This window comes from Mauremys mutica, chromosome 9 (assembly GCF_020497125.1).
Source record: "Mauremys mutica isolate MM-2020 ecotype Southern chromosome 9, ASM2049712v1, whole genome shotgun sequence".
In the NCBI taxonomy this organism is placed as follows: domain Eukaryota; kingdom Metazoa; phylum Chordata; order Testudines; family Geoemydidae; genus Mauremys; species Mauremys mutica.
The window spans coordinates 104,376,926-104,397,231 of NC_059080.1; the positions used below are offsets into that span (position 1 = coordinate 104,376,926).

At 51.0% G+C, this 20,306-nt stretch overlaps 1 protein-coding gene across 1 annotated transcript in view; it reads right to left on the reverse strand.

Moving 5' to 3' along the window:
* Nucleotides 1-20,306, reverse strand: part of LOC123378047 (very long-chain specific acyl-CoA dehydrogenase, mitochondrial-like) — a 40,966-nt gene that overhangs the window by 4,684 nt on the left and 15,976 nt on the right. The window contains exons 10-19 of the mRNA XM_045031509.1: nt 18,765-18,963; nt 17,682-17,786; nt 15,773-15,859; nt 9,273-9,335; nt 9,021-9,122; nt 6,206-6,303; nt 5,064-5,136; nt 3,291-3,363; nt 2,323-2,395; nt 1,703-1,778 (exon numbers count right to left, since the gene is read on the reverse strand). Of these exons, the coding sequence (XP_044887444.1) occupies nt 1,703-1,778; nt 2,323-2,395; nt 3,291-3,363; nt 5,064-5,136; nt 6,206-6,303; nt 9,021-9,122; nt 9,273-9,335; nt 15,773-15,859; nt 17,682-17,786; nt 18,765-18,963 (949 nt within the window). The remainder of the gene's footprint in view (nt 1-1,702; nt 1,779-2,322; nt 2,396-3,290; nt 3,364-5,063; nt 5,137-6,205; nt 6,304-9,020; nt 9,123-9,272; nt 9,336-15,772; nt 15,860-17,681; nt 17,787-18,764; nt 18,964-20,306) is intronic.

A 20,306-nucleotide genomic window follows, 5' to 3' on the forward strand; every position in this document is an offset into this window, starting at 1 on the left:
TCCTTGAGCCAGTGCAATGCTTGTGACAGGAGCTAGGGTCCCTGAGCTGGACAGGCAGAGATCCAGAATTCACACTTTGAGCTGTTACAGTGACACTAATGACAGAGAAACCGAAGCCAGTGTCACGGGTCAGTGCAACTGCACTTGTATTCCCCTTCCATGGTATGTACGGTAATAGGGTGACCAGGTGTTTGGTTTTTTACCAAAAAGTCCAGTCGACAGTGCTGCCTGGCTAAGGCAGGCTCGTCCCTACCTGCTCTGACACCGTGCTGCGCCCCGGAAGTGGGGGGGCCACGGGGCTCCACGTGTTACCCACGCCCCGACCACCAGCTCCGCACTCCCATTGGCCAGGAACAGGCCAATGGGAACTGAGGGGGGGTGCCTGCAGACGAGAGCTGTGCAGAGCCGCCTGCGTGCCTCTGCCTAGGAGCTGGACCTGCTGCTGGCCACTCCAGCTGCTGGTGCGACAGATCAACACCCCTCACACAGCCATGGCCCTGCGCAGACCGTGCGACAGATCAACACCACTCACGTAGCCATGGCCCCGCGCAGACCGTGCGACAGATCAACACCACTCACACAGCCATGGCCCTGCGCAGACCATGCGACAGATCAACACCCCTCACGTGGCCATGGCCCTGCGCAGACCATGCGACAGATCAACACCCCTCACGTGGCCATGGCCCTGCGCAGACCGTGCGACAGATCAACACCCCTCACACAGCCATGGCCCTGCGCAGACCGTGCGACAGATCAACACCCCTCACGTAGCCACGGCCTCACACAGGCCGTGCGACAGATCAACACCCTTCACGTAGCCACGGCCCCGCGCGGGCCGTGCGACAGATCAACACCCCTCACGTAGCCACGGCCTCACACAGGCCATGCGACAGATCAACACCCCTCACGTAGCCACGGCCCCGTGCAGGCCGTGTGACAGATCAACACCTCTCACCCAGCTACGGCCCCACACAGGCCGTGTGACAGATCAACACCCCTCACGTAGCCACGGCCCCACACAGGCCGTGCGACTGATCAGCACCCCTCACCCAGCTACGGCCCCACACAGACCGCATGGCAGATCAACACCCCTCACGTAGCTACAGCCCTGCACAGACCGCGCAGCAGCTCAACACCCCTCACATAGCTACAGCCCTGCACAGACCGTACAACAGATCAACACCCCTCACGTAGCTACAGCCCTGCACAGACCGTACAACAGATCAACACCCCTCACGTAGCTACAGCCCTGCACAGACCGCGCGGCAGATCAACACCCCTCACATAGCCACAGCCCTGCGTAGACCGCACGGCAGATCAACACCCCTTATGCAGCCCGCACCAAGCCCGTGGGGGCCGAGGCAGCATATTGTACATGGGTGCTGGGCGCATGGAGGGCATGCAGGGCTCTCGTGCAGGGCGCCCAAGGCATGCAGGGGGGAGGGCCTCAGGGCACACGGAGAGCAGGTGGAGAGGCGTCCAGGGGGCCACACGGGGCTCTCATACAGGGTGTGCACGGGGGAGCTGAAGGCACGTGGGGGGCTCTCATGCAGGGAGCCCAGGGGGCTCACGCACACTGGCCATGCAGGGCTCTCTTGCAGGGACTCTCAGCAAGCTGACAGCAGGGCTTGCGTGTTGACAAGCCCATACGCCTGCCACAGCGAGTGAACCAAACCCGGCCCCTCAGCCGCCCATAGCCTACCTCATGGCTCCACGTTTGACACAAGAGCTTCTCGTGCTCAGCGGTGGGTTGTCCCAGAGACAGAGAGCGGCTGGCCCTGCGGAGACAAGACGGTGGCCGCGAGGGGAGGCCACAGGGACAGGACTTTGTGAGCGCAGAAGATGCACTTGTCAGAACGGGCCTGCGCAGCCCAGCCATCGAGCATCGTCCCAAAGCGACCGGGTTCCAGCGGACAGGAGTGGACTGCCCTGCTTCCCTGGGCCCGTCCCTAGAGAATGAGCCCTGCGTGCAGACGTGGCATGTCCCACTCACTCCGCCATGCTCACCCCGGCGCCAGCGGCTGGGATCCGACCGTGTATTAGAGACGCCCGACTGGGTGAGCGAAGGCACATTCCTGGCTTTTGAGGGACACGGGGTCTCACTCCGTTTTGTTTGGCTTCCCAGGTGCTACAGGGTCAGGCAGCTCTCCTGCCGCCGTGCTCTCTGCACTGGCTCCTGGGGCAGACAATCTCTTGGGGCAGGGAAGGCTGCACTAGCAGCACGTGCCCACAAGCTCCTTCCGCAGCCGGGGAGGGTCAGCCTAAGCCAAGCGGTGGGCAGCCCAGGCCAGGAACTCGCTCTCCTCTGCTAGCCGCACGTACCTGGAGATCACCACAGCCATGGCATAGATGTCAATGGCAGCGTCGGCCACGCGTTTCAGATGAAACTGTTGGTCTGGGAGAAGAGACTTTGGTGAGAGGGGGCGTGTGCGCACACGCGTGTGTTACGCTACTGAAAACTAACAGCAGCTCAGCAGAACTTGCACGGAAGCCAGCGAACCGGCTCTCACCACACAGATACATCAGCAGGCCAGAAACTGCTATGAAGACCCACCCACCAACTGGAGACCCTGGGTGGGGGTATGATGCCGCCAGAGCCTGGCACGGGGAGCTCATTTGGCGGATTGGCTCTAACACACAGACTCAGGGAGCGTTCTCCTGAGCCAAATGCTCAGCAGCACACTGCTGTGCAGCCCCAGCCCCCAAAGAATTAAACAAACCGACAGATCCACCAGCCAATCACTTCTGGGGCCCCTGTGGGGTCCTGGCGCTCTCGGGTGTTAATGAAACGTCATGTGCATGCTGAGGGCAGGGTATGAATAGTGTACAGCTGTTCAGGAGGCCGTCAGGATCAGGGCTGCGTGATGCTGACCAGGACACAGACCCTGGCCGGCGGAGCTTTGTGGTGGCTTTTGGCTGCAGAGCAGGCACACAGGGCCACTCGGACACCCCAGCTGCACCGCAGTCCTGCAGCCCAGCGGCGCTCCACGCTGGCACGGGGGGAGCTTTCACCCCAGCGTGCCGCAGTGAGGAGACCCACATCGATCCCCAAGGGATGCATGCCACCTAGGTCTGTATTCATAGAGCGGTGCGGTGGGCAGAGCAAGGAATTCAGAAGGGAAATGGGGAGAGAAGAGAGCATTGCAGGAGGTGACAGAAGTGCTGCTCCGGGAGCACACCCTGCCCTGGCTCAGCGCTCAGGTGACGGGTTTTACAAGTGGCGGGAATGTCCTTTACGTCATCAGGTAGCCGGTTAGAAGCGGGCTGACAGCAGCCGCAGAGGCACCCACCTATCACCTTCTCGCCGTACTTCAGCAGGAGGCTCTCAACAGCTTCACCAAACAAGTCAATGGCCTTCGTCACCTTTACACGGACACAGAAGAGCAGTTTGTTTCCTTCCCAGGACAGCTGTAGCCTCTCAGCAACCACGGAGCCTGCTGAGCCCTCTGGGGGTCGGGGAGCAGCGCTGGGGAAAGCGCGTCCAACACCGGGCACTGGGCTGGCTCCTGGGGGCCAGTCGCGGGTGCTCGGACCTGGAGGCGAATTGGCACGAAGCCACTTTCCAGCCCCAAGCTTGGAGCTGGTTCAGCCCTCAGCACAATTTTGAGCAGCCTCAAAACTGCCCCAACTTCCACTGGCAGGACTGGCCTCCAGGGGGCACTCTACCAGCCGGGGATTGCTGGAGCGCGAGGTGCTCCTGCCCCGCCCCGCCCCCATACCATGAGGGCTGGGAGCACGCGGTATGACGCCAGCTACAGCTGCTCTACAACACCCAAGGATTCTTTTGGCCAAGGCATTCCCCAGCCGCGCCCTGGAGCAGGCCATGTGCTTTATGCTGCCTGAGCGACACAAAACACCCAGGCGGGCGCTGGGGACTGGCTCTCTGGGTGTCACTGAAACTCAGAAATCAGGCTTGGGCTGGGGAGCTAGCACTCAGGAACCAGCTAGGGAGAGCCCTAGCTCTGGCAGTGACATGGGACGCCAAGCTGCTGAGGGGTTTGGGGTCCTCTGCAGACCAGAAACCACCATCACAACTGGGCCCTTGGGGAGATGCTCAGCAACGAGGCCTGTAAAGGAATGGCCCATGGAGACAGAAAGGCCATCTCGCCCCTCAAGGGCACAGCTCAATCACTTTGGCAGGGAAGTATGCACAGGTGCTGGAACTAGGGGTGCTGGGGGTGCTGCCACACCCCCTGGCTTGAAGTGGATTGGATTATATAGAGGGTTTGCAGTTTGGTTCAATGGCTCTCAGCACCCCCACTGTACACATTGTTCCAGCACCCCTGGCAGTACATGGGGACGCTTGTCTCCTATACTGGCAGCTTTGTCTTGTGGGTCTCCGTGTGCGCTTTGCCTACAATTTCTTTTATCTTAGATGAAGGGAAAACAACAAGAATGAAGTAAAGCAAAACCCCCAGGAGAAAGTACAGCCCCTACAAGAAAACAGAGAGAGAGAGAGAGAGTGTGTGTGTGTGTGTGTGTGTGTGTCCACATTCATGTGTGTCCATTTGTGTGTGTATCTCTGTAGCACTGTGAGTGATGTAATGTGCTTAGAGATCCACTGATGTCAAATGCTACTAAAAATGCAAATTATTATTATTATTGTGCCAGAGATAACAAATCTGACAAATCAGAAGGAGTGAAATGACAGCTGGGCAATGGTATTTTAAAAGTGAAAATGATGTTTCAGGCTGAATCGGAAAGTTCACATTTAGCAAAGCCTTTTTACAGAGCTAACACTTCATTCAAAACAGGCTTTCAGGTTCATTCCTAACTGTAAGCTAGAGAAACATTCCTTGCATGAACTTTGTCTAAAGCAGATGCTAGACGAATGCTGTGAATCACAAAAACATCATCATTGATGAGCAGACTCTGTCATGAAAATTATTTGCTTTAAGGCTAAAAATGCAAGAAACATACAAAAGAATTCAGATCTCATAAAACAACAGACTATGTAAAGGTCAGGCCCTGCAGCACTGGAGATGACAGCAGTTTTACCAACAACTCCAGCAGCTGCAGGGTTGGGCTCTGAGAAATAAATCTTTCAGAAAGAATTCCCTTACCAGGTATGCACTGTTGTCCAGGCCTGGGTGAACGATTCCCTCCAGAGACAAACCAGTGGGAATCCCAACTTTACTGCAAAGGGAGAAAAGATGAGCAAAAAAGTGAAAGGACAAAGGGTTTAAAACACAACTCAGCAGCTCATCCAGGAGCACCTGCACAGCAGTCACTGGGGACGACTCTGCACTACGAAGTTAGGTTCGCTTAACTACCTCACTATGGGCAGTGAAGAATTTACACCCTATGCGATGTAGCTAAGCCGACCTAAGCCTGGTGTAGACAGCGCTAGGTGAAAGGAAGAATTCTTCCATCGACCTAGTTACCGCCTCTCGGGGAGGTGGATTTACTACAGCGAGGGAAGAACCCCTTCTGTTACTGTAGTATGTGTCTTTATTGATGCTGCCATGTTCCTAGTGTAGACAATCCCTGGCGCTGGAGGTAAAGCAGGGATGAATCTGGCCCAGTATCATTTCAACAACTCATCTCTAAGGGTAGGTCCATACTTACCCGCCGGGTCGACGCGGAGAGTTCGACTTCTCGGAGTTCGAACTATCGCGTCTAATCTAGAACTATCGCGCCCCCCCCCCCCCCCGTAGTGTAGACCAGGCCTAAGGTTCACTCCTACCATAAGAGTTTGAGTTCAAACAACTCCAGCTAAACCCAGCAGTGCATGATCTCCAGGAAGTGCCCATACCAAGGTCAGCCTTTCTACATGAACAGTTTCCCCCACCTTTATAACACGATGCATGCAATGTGCCATGCACGCCATTCTGGGCACAGGACGTTAGGTCTGGCCTTGCAAAATCCCACTGAGGTAGCAAAGTGTGAAAACTTAAATGGACACTTGGCCAGACCACCTGGTTTAACACCCCAACCAGGGGCGCCAGAACCGTGGGGGCCAGGCTGGCAGCTGGAGCCTGGGCAGCTGTGGGGGAGCCATAGACCCTCCACCTGCCCTGGGGGTGAGGACACAGGCTGGGAACAGCTCTCGGGCCCTGGGCAGGTGGAGCAGTTTAGTTCAACGGCTCTCTGCACTCCCGCCATACACATACATTACTCCAGCACCCCGCCAGCAGAAGCAGCGTGTTATTTTACACCACTGGAATTGAAAGGCAAACTGTGACAGGTTCTCTGTGTTGCTTACCGCTTTGCTCTCATCCCGATATCTTTTAGGATGGTCTCAGTTTTCCCTGATGGATTCATGATAGTTGTTCGCAGATTCTTTAACTGGACCCCAGCATACTGAAAATGTTTAAAAAATGATGAAAGGAATTTAACTACACACAGTCTTAGGGTTATACCTGCAGACGGACATGTTCAGGATGAGACAAGGGGATTATTACAGCAGGTTCATAGTTGTACCTGGCATCTCTGGGTTAACTATACAGAAGCGCAGGGGTTCTCAAACTGTGGGTCGGGACCCCTCAGGGGGTCGCGAGGTTATTACATGGGGGGTTGCGAGCTGTCAGCCTCCACCCCAAAGCCCACTTTGCCTCCAGCATTTATAATGGTGTTAAATATATAAACAAGTGATTTTAATTTATGGGGGGGTCCACACTCAGAGGCTTGCTCTGTGAAAGGGGTCACCAGTACAAAAGTTTGAGAACCCCTGCAGTAGCGAAACATGAAAATCTACAACTTTATTTTCTGCAACTAAACTATATTTCAGGGCCTTAGCTCAGTGAAACAGCTTGCTTGGATTCATGAAGAAGCATTTTTGAATTACAACATTACACAGGTTTCTGTCCATCCTCTTAAGTATTTGTATATACTGCACTCACAACAAGGGCTCCAGTAACTGAAGAAGAGAACAAAGTCTATAGAATTACAAATTGGGACGGGGACATGTCTAAGATAGGTGACAAATCTGAAGAACTGTCCCCTATTGAGGTGTTAACCGAGGAGGTTTTGAAACAAACTGATAAATTAAACAGTAATAAGTCACCAGGATCAAGTGGTATTCACCCAAGAGTTCTATAGAAAGTCAAAAACAAAATTGCAGAACTACTAACTGTGGTATGTAACCTGTAATTTAAATCAGACTTTGTACCAGATGACTGGAAGGTAGCTAATATAACACAGTTTATTTTAAAAAGGTGCCAGAGGCGATCGTGACAATTATAGGCTGGTAAGCCTAACTTCAGTACCAGGCAAATTGGTTGAAACTACAGTAAAGAACAGAATTATCAGACACATAGATAAACACAATATTCTGGCGAAGAGGCAACACAGCTTTTGGAAAGGTCAACCATACCTCACCAACCTCTTAGAATTCTTTGAGGGTGTCGACAAGTATGTGGACAAAGATGATCCAGTAGATAGAGTATACTTGGGCTTTCAGAAAGCCTTTGACAAGATCTCACACTAAAAACTCTTAAGGACAGTAAGCAGTCATGGGATAAGAGGGAAAGTCCTCTCATGGATCAGTAACTGCTTAAAAGACAGGAAACACAGGGTAGGAATAAAGGGTCAGTTTTCACAGTGTACAGAGGTAAATAGTGGGGTCCCCCAGGTATTTGTACTGGGAGTAGAGCTCTTCAACACATTCATAAGTGATCTGGAAAAGGGAGTGAACAGGGAGGCGGCAAAGTTTTCATTTGATACTAAATTACTCAAGATAGTTAAGTCCAAAGCAGACAGTGAAGAGTTACAGAGGGATCTCACAGAACTGTATGACTGGGCAACAAAATGGCAGATGAAATTAAATGCTTATAAGTGCAAAGTAATACACACTGGAAAACACAATCCCAAGTACACATACAAAATGATGGAGTCTAAATTAGCTCTTACCACTCAAGAAATATGTTGGAGTCATCATGGATAGTTCTATGAAAACATTTGCTCAATGTGCAGCAGCAGTCAAAAAAGCTACCAGAATGTTAGGAACTATTAGCAAAGGGATTGATAAAAAGATGGAAATTCCATATTGCCACTATAAAAATCCATGGTATGCCCACACCTTGAACGCTGCATGCAGTTCTGGTCGTCCCATCCCCCAAAAAATAAATTAGAATTGGGAAAAGTACAGAGAAGGGCAACAAAAATGAGTATGGTTCTAGAACAGCTATGAGAAGAGATTGAAAAGCCTGGGAGTGTCCATCTGGAAGAGAGACAAGGGGGACATGTAGAAAATCACAAGGGTGCGGAGAAAGTGACTTAGGAAGTGTTATTTACCCCTTCACATGGGAGCAGCACAAGAGCCGGGTACATTTGTTATTATTTAAGTCAATGGGGCTGAATAAAGAGTGCAGAATTTGGCCCATACCATCAGCAATGGACCTTTGCCACAAAATTCAGATAAGGCTCCAAGTTCCAAAACATCCCCCTGCCCATCCCCCGCCTCTCCAGTCACAGCTCCGGGTGTTCAGATGGAGGGTTTGGTTCAGCCAGTTTCATACGGCTCCCTCTAGCCATGAAGTCTGGATCTGGGTTTAGATTCAACCCCCAGTTCTGGGACTGTTCAGATCTGAGCACATTTGATTCAGGCCAATCGCTACAGCCCATACTTTACCCTCCCATGCGATTTCGGAGAGGGCTTTCAGCAGCAGTGGCTAACGCTCTGCGGGTGAGTGTGAGGAGGCTGCACTGCAGCTGCAAGGTTCATAGCTGACTCCACTAGAATCCCTTCCCCCTGGGGCTCCCAGGAAACATTCTCTGCAGAGGCAGCTCCACCAGCCTTTGTGCGCCCCCCTGCATCCAGCCTGCCCAGCTGGCCAGCGTGGGGCAGGGGCATAGCCCTACCCTCACCCCACTCTGGCTTCTCCCCACACCTTGGAGAGGCTGTTGCTGGTGGAGGCACTAGTAGAGTGCAGGGACTCTGCTCCTAGCCCCAGGGCAGATTCCTCGCCCCCTCTCCCAGCTGTGCAGTGCCAGCTGCAACGTGGCCCCGCACGCTCACTCTGTGCTGGAAAATGCCAAGGCCTTTAAGGGGAGGTATCTGCCCACAGAGAGCCCCTTACCTCAATGCCCGTCAGTGCCACAAACAAGCGAAGGATATCATTGGTGCCCTCAAAAATGCGGAAAATCCTCAGGTCCCTCAAGACTCTTTCAACACCAGTTTCCTGTGCAAACAAAGACCTTAATAGACTCAAGTGATCCCAGCAAGGGGAGTGCACGCAGCTGCCTTGGCAGAGCACTGCAAGCTCCTGAATACAGCCTTAAAAATGATGCATGTAGTTCTACTCTTGGTGGATGGAACCAAGCTCGTTTACCTTCATGTATCCCATTCCTCCAAGGACCTGGATGCACTCATCTGTGACGTACCAGGCTGCTTCCTAAAGATAAAAACATCACAGTGCAATAGAGGGGAATGTTTCTAGTCTCGATGTGATAACTCAGATGTGTCAGCATAATAGCAGTTAGCACAGCGGCTCTGGGCAGTCCTAGGGGGGCCTGCATTTGTTAGAATACTGTGATGGCAACGGTGGTTACCTGTTAGTTATCTGTGCTGTATCTTATGATGTGCTGCACGTGTCCATCCCACTTCAGGTGGGTGCACACCCAGGGCACCAAAACCAGAGACCTTTTTCCCCTTGCAGAACCCCTTGCAGCAGCCCAGGCGCACGCTCCAGGCTCGTGTTACCAGGTGACGGTATAAAGGGAGAACCATCCTGAGCCTCCCTCCTTTCTGTCTTACTGGAAATCAGTGATTTTGACTCCAGTGTAGAGGGGAAGAAGGTGGGTTGTGGGATGGACATGTGCAACACACCTCAAATGACAACAGTCACAGAACAGGTAAGTAGCCATTTTTTCTTCAAGTGATCGCACATCCCCATTCCACATCAGGTGACTCACAAGCACTTTGGAAAGGATGAGGGTTTTGGAGTCTGTCTGAGCAAGGACTGCAACACCGCTCATCCAAACCCAGCATCATCTCTCAGTGCCTGGGAAACAGCTTTGTATCTACTGAAAGGAGGCACCAACGACCAGGCTGCAGCTCTGCGAATATCACTAATGTGCACCTGACCCAGGAACGCAGCTCATGCTGCTTGAGCTCTTGTAGAGCACACAAATTCTCCCAGGCAGAGGGACCTCAGCAACAGCAGAGCACAATAGGGTGCAGGACGAGATCCAGAAAGATATTCTCTGCCCACAGACAGGGTGACCCTTCAGTCTGGCAGACAAAGAATTGAACATCTGAGGAAACAGCCTAAACTGTTTGGTCTTGTCCAAGTAACAAGCCAACACCCTTTGGACATCCCAAGCATGGAGCCCTCCTCATCCTCACGAGGCTTCAGAAAAAAGCTCGGTAAGTAGGTAGGCTGATTAAGGTGGCAGTGCGAGACAACTTTAGTCAGAAATGTAGGGTGAGGATGCAAATCAACCTCATCTGGATAGAAAATTACATCTGGAGGGTCAGCACCTAATGCATGCTGCTCTGCTACCCTGCTGGCAGAAGCACCAGGAATGATGCTTTCATGGAAAGATGGAGCAAAGAATGTGGAGCCATAGGTTCAAAAGGTGGAACCATTAGAGCCTGCAACAGCTGCAGGATAAATATGACATTAAAGAGTTGGCATTACCTTAAGTTTGGTTAAGGAAATATCTGTGCTATGAAGAAAGGCCCTGACTAGCATGTAGAAGGAAGGCATTGAAAAGAATGAGTGACAAGGACAGAAGGAATGAGGGAGGGAGATTCAAAGAATAACTGATGAAATAGGAGGAAGGCCTTGGACCGACAGAGGTGGCTGCGGATGTGGATTATAAAGGTGTGCTCCTGCCCGAGTTTGCATAACACTCTTGGAATCAGAGGGACGGGATTAAAGGTGTATAGTAGCTTGTCCTTCCATGACAGCAGGGAATCATCTGGGCTGTGACCTGCTCTGGAACAAAACAGGTGACACTTCCGGTTCAGATGAGTAACCAAGACATCTATTTCTGGTACCCCCATGACTGAAAGATGGATCTTGCAATGTCCGGTCTAAGGGACCACTTGTGATTCCTGCTGAATGATCTGCCAGGCAATTCTGAACACCTGGTAGGTGTGAAGCTTTGAGTGTGATTGTATTTTTGATACAACCCTCAAACCCCCATAGATCTACAGCCTCTGGGCAAAGGCGATCCCACTTGGCACCCCCCTGCCTGTTCACACACAACACAGCAGCAGTGTTGTCCATGGGGACCTCTACCGTGCATTCCTTGATGTGTGGAAGGAAGGCTTGACACGCCACGTGAATAGCTTGTAGTTCCAGAACATTTCTGTGGAAAGAGAGTTCTTGATCTGACCAAAAACCCTGAGTCTGACTGTCTCCTAGGTAGGATCCCCACCCCAGGGATGAAGCATTTGTGACCAATGTCGTGGAGAGCAGAGTCGAGGAGACAGGAAACTCTTTGCATACATTGGCAGGGTCCACCCACCAATCTAGGGATGACGAGATGCTTGCAGGTACGTGAGTCAGCATGTCCAATGGATGATGAGATGGTCAGTAGACTGACTTCACCCGCCTTGCATGCCTCTGTGGTGAAAAGGCTGCCATGCTGAGTCACGTATGTGCAAGCTGTCCTGTGCCCCAGAAGTCTCAGGCAATTCCTTACTGTTGTGCAAGACTGGGACTATGGAACTATGGGACTTTGAGGTCTGCACAGAGGTCCTGTATTGCTTGGACTCTGGCCAGGCACAAGTGCCCTCTTGCTGAAGTCGAGTCTAGATCTGCTCCAATAAGCCTGATTTTTTGCACACGGATGAGTACTCACTTATCCTTGTCAGAACGAAGGCATCTCTGGATATCGTTGATGCCCCTGAATCAACCAGTCATCCAGGTACAGGAATTCCTGGACATCTGGCTTTCTGAGATGAACTGTCGCCAGGGTCACACACTTTGAAAAGACTCACAGGGCTGAAGATGGACTGAAAGGCAGGACAGTGAACGGATAATTAATGTTGGCCATGATGAACCTTCCTCCTGCAGCTCTGGTGGATGACCTTGTGGAAATCAGTCAAGTTGAGAGTGGCAAACCAGTCATTGGGATCTAGAGATGGATAACAGAGGCTAGACTTACATGGGGTAATTTTATCTCTATGTATTTGTTTAGCTTTTGCAGGTCCAAAATAGGTTTGAGTCTTCTCTCAGAAGTAATGGGAATAGAATCCCTTCCCCCAATGTTGAGGAGGGACCCCTCTGGCTCCCAGCTATAAACCAGACGGTATTTCTTGGATAAGAAAAGTCTTGTGAGATTGGCCCCTGAAAAGGGACTGGGGCTGGGTAGCTAGGTACCCTGGCTAGGTACGGGGAATAGAGACAAACTGCAGGGAATAACCTAGTTCCACCGTGCTCGGTATCCAGCGACTGACTGAAATATGGGTCCAATCAGCTAGGAAATGGGATAACCTGCTGCCAAATGGAGTGATAAGAGAGATGAGATCCAGACACAGTGGTACTCTGGCCTCAACTAAGAAGTCCAATAGGCTGCTGAGAGGTCGAACACTATCTTGATGAAGTCGAAGCAGATGGAGGAGGAGGTGGCCTTGTCCTATGGAATTTATGTCATCTCTGCTTGATCAGCCTGTCTCTGAGGGTAAAATGGAACCACTGGGTTGTCTGAGGATGAAAGTGCCTGAAGGTTCCTTCCCAGTGACGTAAGGGTTGCCCTAGAATCTTTTAGGGAATACAGCGTTTCATTGGCTTTCCCTGTAAACAAATTAGGGCCCTTAAACAGAAGATCCTCAATTGTCGTTTGGATCTCCGCTGGAATCCTAGATGACTGCAGCCACAAAGAGCGTCACATCATAGGCACAGATGCAATCACTCTAGCCTCAGCCTATTCAAGACGGCTTGACGGGAAGTTCTGGCTACCAGACAACCCTTGTTAAGGGTTGGTTTGCCACTCTCAACTTGACTGATTTCCACACAATAGCAGATCTTAAGGTGGCCATCCTGCAGCAAAAAAACTTCAGGACCAGACTTCAGAGAGAAACTGCTGAGCTTCAGTTCATCTGCAAATTTGACACCATCAGCTCAGGATTAAACAAAGACTGTGAATGGCTTGCCAACTACAAAACCAGTTTCTCCTCCCTTGGTTTTCACACCTCAACTGCTAGAACAGGGCCTCATCCTCCCTGATTGAACTAACCTTGTTATCTCTAGCTTGCTTCTTGCTTGCATATATATACCTGCCCCTGGAAATTTCCACTACTTGCATCCGACGAAGTGGGTATTCACCCACGAAAGCTCATGCTCCAAAACGTCTGTTAGTCTATAAGGTGCCACAGGATTCTTTGCTGCTTTTACAGATCCAGACTAACATGGCTACCCCTCTGATACTTGTTAATCATGGCTCAATATTCCTGTCTAACATCTTCTGGCAGTTTGTCAATAAAGTTAGCCCTGTTACCAGAGACTGGGAAACTGCCAGGAGAAAGAAATCTTGCCAGGAGAGCCTGGTGATTTATTCTCTTGACCTGTAACCCTGACATTGCATAAATGTTTCTTCCAAAAAGATTTTGCAGTGAAAGAGTTTTTTGGAGTCATTATTTTGAAGTGGATTTGGCATGACCTTGGCGTGATTTCTCATTTACTGCAGCCATCACCAAGCCCAGGGTAGGGTGAGAATAGAAATGTTCATGACGTTGGAATGGCACTTGGTATCTGTTCTCTGTTCTCTTGGAGTGGGAGGAAGCGATCCTGCTGTTTGCCATATAATTTTTGTAGGCTCCAGGATGGCTTAATTAATCAGTAGAGCTACTCTACCAGGTCCTGAGGTATGTAAGACCTTTCTCCAGACATTTCTCCTTGTCTCAGAGGTGACTTAGACAAGTGAGGTCCTGGAGAAGTACGTAAAATAGATGGTGTGCTCCATGGGTTCCAGAGGGCCCATGGATAAGTCCTGGGGCTCCAGTGAAAAGTAGTCCATGGCCTCTTGTCTCTAGACCTGCCCCTGAGAGAGCCCTGGTACCAAGAGCTAGATCACTGCAAGGGGATAGAGAATTATGAGATCTCCTATAATAGGACTGAGATGCATAAGATTCCTTGGAGGCACAGTACTCCGTGGTGCAGGTGACTGGGCCTTGTGGCTGGATGTGGCAGTAGTGGGACAGCAGGGTGGCTGACCCTGGGAGAGTACCAAGTGTTTGAGTTGCAGCTGCTCATCGTAGGTACTGACATTTGCTGCGCTGAAGCCGGAATCGAATGGTACGTCTCTGATGATGTAAACAGTTCCAGAGCTTGTGAAGAAGTAGCTGCTACCAATGACTCTAGCTCTTGTACAATCGGGGAGTTTGGTATCAAAAGGCAAAGCAAGTCTCTAGCTGCTGCATACAGGCTGTTGTGGGTGTCGAGGATGCCATGTGTAGCCGCGTACTGGCGTGCAGATGATACAGATAGTCCAGGCCAAGGAGTTGGTCTCAATGGTACAGAGGATGGTACCAGAGTCAAAGAGCTCCCTAATGAGGAAGATCTGTTAGGCTTAGAGGCATGTGGGTCACAGGATTCAGCTTCTTATGGGATCCTGGGGAGGGAGAACGATGCCTCCCTTCTGAACCTCTCTGAGGAGGGATAACGGAGACACCCGGTGGTCACCCCATGACGGGGTAGAGCCCAAGGACTGCGTGCAAAGCAGCAGGGCTCGGAGGGAGGACACAAGTCAGCTTGCATCAGAACACAACAAAGTCTCACCTCCTGAAATGGTTGGGTCCTAATTTTGAACCCCCTACAAATCAGGCACCTACTCCGAATGTGGCCCTCCCACAAACCCTTCGGCCACCGGTCATGAGGGTCACGGACAGACAGAGACTTATTACAGCCAGAACGTTGTTTAACACCTGGGGACCTAGGCATGCCCTGGCACCGCGTGTCAACAGGGCTAACTACAAGTCTGAAAACCCAACAGAAAATGGACTGAAATGAGCCATTATCTAACCAACGAACCCAACTATTTACATCACTTTACACACTTCTCTCAGCGGAAAAGGGAAGATTTGTGCAAGCAGGCACACACGCCCCCTACCAACCATGGGTGGTGAGGAAGAACTGAAGTGGGGTCGGGGTGGCTCTGCCTCGTTATACCATCAGCTGGTAGCATGAGCATGCAGCGGTCGCGTGTGCCGCCCTGACAGGTACCACTTGGGGGGAAAGTTCTCCAGCCTCAGTGCACTGGGCGTGCAGATAGCTGACGTGGCCCGGCCACGTGCAATCACTCAAAGAACTGCAGGCACTGAATTGCTGGGTTCTGCTGCTGACTCCACAAGAGCTGCTACAGCGTGGCACTGCGGCAGCAGCCGGGCAGTCAATGCAGGCAACGCTGGGGGAAAACAGCCTGGTCTGGATAGAGACTTGTAGGGAAGCCAGCTCCAGTGGACACTGCTTAGTCACACCTGCCTGAGCAGTCTCCCTTTGCATTGTCCATGCCCAGCAGTGAGAACCGGGTGGTTTGGGGTGGAGGGATCTTCCAGGAGAGGGGTGGGACAGGAACAGGCTGCCTGCTGGAAGCAGAAGAGGCCGATCGCAGTCCGGGAGGGAGCTGCTCTCTGGCTCCAGGGCTGATGCCTCAGTTGGGGTTCCTGCGGGTGCAATCCCTGGGATGCAGTGCCACCCGGGAGGAGAGAATGCCTTGCCTCTGCAGCACGCCTTTCCCTTCCAGCGGGAAACCGACGTGGCAAAGCCCTGATACCTGCTACTGCTCAGCAATGGGGCAGCATGAGCCCAACACTGACAGGCCATGCTTGCTCTGACCCTCCTCGCAGAGACATCTCGTGCTGGGAATCAAACACACTTACTGAGGCAAAAATCTTGCTGATTGACGCTTCAAGCTTGTAATCGGGCACCTTCATGTCCATGTTGGCGCTCACCACGTAGGCCATCGACTGAAGAGAAACCAGCCATTTGCCTTTGGTTACCCTGTGTATGTGCCCAAGACCCATCCCACGCCCCAGGGCAGGCTGTATGGAAGGTCTGGCTTGGCTTGGATCCATCCTCTCCCTCTCTTCTGGAGCAGGCACTGCCCACCAGAGGTCTCATCTCAAAATCTGTCCCGTCCATGCTGTCCCCTGCAGGCATAAGGCCCATTCTGACCTGATTCATAAGGGCACTACCCTCTCTTCCTTCCATCCCCCCTCAGCCCAATTCCCTGCCCTGCACATGAGAAGCCAGACAGCCAGTGAAGGACAGGCTGAGGGCCAGGAAGAAGCAGCAGATTTCAAGTCTGTGTAACCCTGGGATCTTGTCATCATTAGCCTCATCCCGCTCCCCCCACATACCGCCCAGGGATCATTACACTCATTTGTTCTACCTTATTTGCAATTAGGCTGTAAATGCTGGGGCAGGGACCGGGCCTTCCCAACTGCTCAGACAGCACCATGCACAAGGGGACCGGATCCTGCCTAGGGCAGTTGGGCACTGCTGCAATACCACCAGGGCTGCCCCTCAGCAGGTGTAAACCAGCAGAGCACCACTGGCTTTCATTTACTCGCAGTCACGTCAGTGGAGCTCTGCTGGCTTCTGAAACCAGCCCATAACAGAGACTGCTGCTAGTAATCCTGCAGCCTTCTTCACCTGCGGCTAGCACACGACTGCCTGAGAGGGCACACAGCTACTGCCAGCTCAGCAAAACGCCACAGCAATTAGGGAAAAATGAAATATGCATGTTCCAAGTGATAATGGGAGGAAGTTGTGGGGGTGGGTGAGAGAAAGAGATACAGTCCTTGCCCATTGAAGTTCCTCCTCTCTTGCAGGGTGAATTCCCCGGGATTGTTAGTTCCTGGATTGGTTGGCTTGCTTTCGGTCAGGGTGGGAGAGGGAAGGGGTGTTTTGTTTGTGTTTTTTTGGGAGGACTGGGGTTGCTTGTTTTTTGTAAACCCAAGGCTGCTTTCAACCTGCAGGATAGGAGGAATTACTCAAGCTGGAATTTGGCCAGGGTGCTGAGGTTACACAGCCCCAGTCCTATGAACCCGTCTATGGGAACATTGCCAAAACTCAGCACAGTGCTCCCAATACCACTCTGGGACACTGGCTCAGAGTCAGAGGGCCTGATTCTTCCCAAATGCACATGGGTTTCACGCCAGCTTTATGCCAGAGTCTTTATGGCATGACTCCCACTTTCCAGCAGTGTAGGCAAGCACAGAACCAAGCCCAGAGAAATAAGGGCTGCCCAGTGATTTGCCAACGACACCTGGAAGTCTCATCCAAACACTGAACCAACCCAGCCTGCCAGCTCAGCCTACGAGATATGACACCAGATCAAACTGGGATGGCAGCAGGTAAAATATGTTCTATTTGATATAGATGTTTATACCATCTGCATCACCATAGTTTCTGAGTGCCAGCCACTCATGCATTAAATAACATCTAATATCAAGTGTGGGTCACTATCTCTCATCCAATCCCCAAGGCGAGAAGTGGGTGTGCAGCGGACTCTTGTTTTTTCGTTATGTTTATTTATATGACAACACTGCTCTGTGTTTATATCAGAGAAGACAGGTCAGATAATGTGCCTGGGACTCGAGAAGGAAGAGGGGAGGTTTGGGATGGTTCTTAGGCCATGGTGGAGTTCATTCCACAGTCTGGGACCAGCCCCCCAGAACTCCCTGTCTCCTGAACAGACAAGCTTTACCCTGAAAGTCCTGCTGTGCCTGTGCAATGGAGTTGTTGACCATGGTCTTTACCCTGCAATCAAGAAGAATTTCTCACCTCTGTAACATAGTGGAGCATGGCCATCCGTGCAATCTTCTCCTGAATAGCCCCATAGTTGCTGATCTTGTCTCCAAACTGCTTACGATTAGCAGCATGATCAACCTGGTGTTACACAAGAGTCCATGATCACACCAAGAAGCTAATGTAATACAGACAAGAGGAATTTTGTCTGTGTCCGAGCTGCAGGATTTGGCCATATATTTCAATTTTAAACAAAATCAAGTTAACTGATGTTTATAGGAGTAGCTATACTAAGAGGCCGCATCCTACGTAGCTTGTGTCAGCCAAGCTTGCTGCACACCTCAGGGGTTCCTGGCATCTCTCCCATCCCCACAAGATCCCTGTGTGCCACCTTCCTACCCCCTCTAGTTCAGGGACTCACTGCAACCCTCCCATTCGCTCCCCTGTGCCAGGGGCTCTGTGTATATTCCATTTCCCCCTTTCAGGTTTTCCAATTTCCACCAAAATCAATAGGGTTCTGCCCAGTGATGCCTAAAAAATTTCTGAAATTTTGCAATCGATTGGATACAGCATTCCAAAGGTATCACATTACATCCAACCAGAAATGCCACCAAGTTAATTCAAAGGATCTTGTAAGCTCAGACATCAACTTAACTCCAGCCCCAGAGTCCGAGCCCTTAGCCCAATCTCATCCCATTAAACAAAGAGAGAACAAAAAGAATTTCTGTCTAAAAGACTAACCAACATATGCAGCTAAGTAAGCTAAGGCCCCAAATCTGGACAAGTCTTACAAGCATGTGGAGAATCCCAGAGAAGCCATCAGGACTACACACATGCTTAAAATTAAACACAGACATTTAACTGTAATTCTATTTGTCTAAGTGCAGATCTTTGACCTGTTGGCTCTTCCAGTGTCAGCTCCTGTCTCTCTCCCTGGATGCACATGTAATATGGGTTTCCCAGAGCTGATCCACCATAGGGATGTCTCACAGAATAACTGACCACTGCGTCTCACTGACTACGCTCTGCTAACATGTGGGACAGCTGGACAGTCCATTTTCAATTGCCCTGAACAAACCTTCCGCACTATCTAATCCTGTTTAAAGAACAAGAACGTACAGCTTTGACGATTACTCCACGCATGGTGCCTGCCAGGGCAGAGGCCATCCCAAAGCGCCCATTGTTCAATATGTTCATGGCGACCATGAAGCCTTTTCCGAGCTCCCCAAGCAGATTTTCTGCTGGCACTTTCACGTTATCAAAGTGCACTTCAGCTGTATTGGAACACTTGATCCCCATCTTCTTCTCCGGGGGGCCACTGACAAAACAGAAGAAAACCAGAGATGGCTTCAACCCGACTGAGACCTGTGGACATGCACACCTGTCTGCATGTGAAGTTTCTGCATTTGTGAATGCAAATAAGCATTCTCACATACATGCTGGTAACTGCATGCCCTGGCCCTGACCCTGCAAAGGCCAAGTGCCCCCTAACTCACAGTGAAGTCAATGGAAGTTGAGGGGACTCAGCTCCTGATAGGATCCAAGTTACTTGAGCTACATGTGATAAAACCTGGCAGTGTGCAAAGGTGGGTGCACGTTTACGTGTGGTAATTCTGTGTGCAAATTTTGCAATCGATTGGATACAGCATTCCAAAGGTATCACATTACATCCAACATTGTTAACACAATGTCTTATGTAGAAACAGGGAGCAGTTTAAACATAAAGTAAATTAAATAACCATTGCATCTTTCTAAAGGCTCTGGAACGTTACCTTGTACCCTATGCCAGACCATGTAGCTGTATAACCTCAAGCACTGTTCCCCTGGTAATGCCAACACTTCTCTCCTAATGTTTGTCATACTCATTGTAGCAAATCGCTCAGCAGAGGGAAGTTTAAAGGAACATGGATTATATTTTGTTATAAATAGAAAGTGAAAGTGGCGTGTGAACATAATGGTCTAGCACCCTCTTGTGGCTAGAGACCTGGAAAGCACATCCAAGTATCTCTGGTTAATGTCCCACCCTATGGTTCTTGACCCTACAAGGTGCTGAGTCCCTCCAGGATCAGGCATGACATTTGGCATGGCAGGATGGTGTGGTCAGATGTTTGGCTGCATATGTGTGTTACCCCAATGTGCTGTCCCAGCTCTGCACAGACAGCTGGCACAGCAGACCTCGAGTGAACCGTTAAAGTGCGAAGGCACCCAGCCATGTTTATTGTCAACAGCACGGTACTAGGATCCCGCAGACTCTACCGGACCATTAATACATGTATGCCCATAACAATGGACCAGTTCAGTGAACGGCAGGACTTTCTGTTCCTCTCTAGACTAGACAGAGACACTCTCTTTGAGGCTCCATTTTATACATCAATACAAAAAGTTATGTATTGCCCCTCTGACATAGCCAGTTACGCCCCATCACCTTGTACATCTTTATCCATTACACTGTTATCCTGACCTTATCTTTAGGATGGGATCAGTGTGCTCCTGTTATCTTCAGGGATGGTGTTGGTATCAAGGTGTTCTGGTACCACCCTTCTGGAATGTGTTTGTGCGAGTGCTTTGTGCCCAGCATCTCTTAGGAATGTGTATTTTGCAATATCAGTCCTGTTCTTGCCAGATTCTGTGAGCAGGGCCGGCCTCTAGCTCACAGCCTGA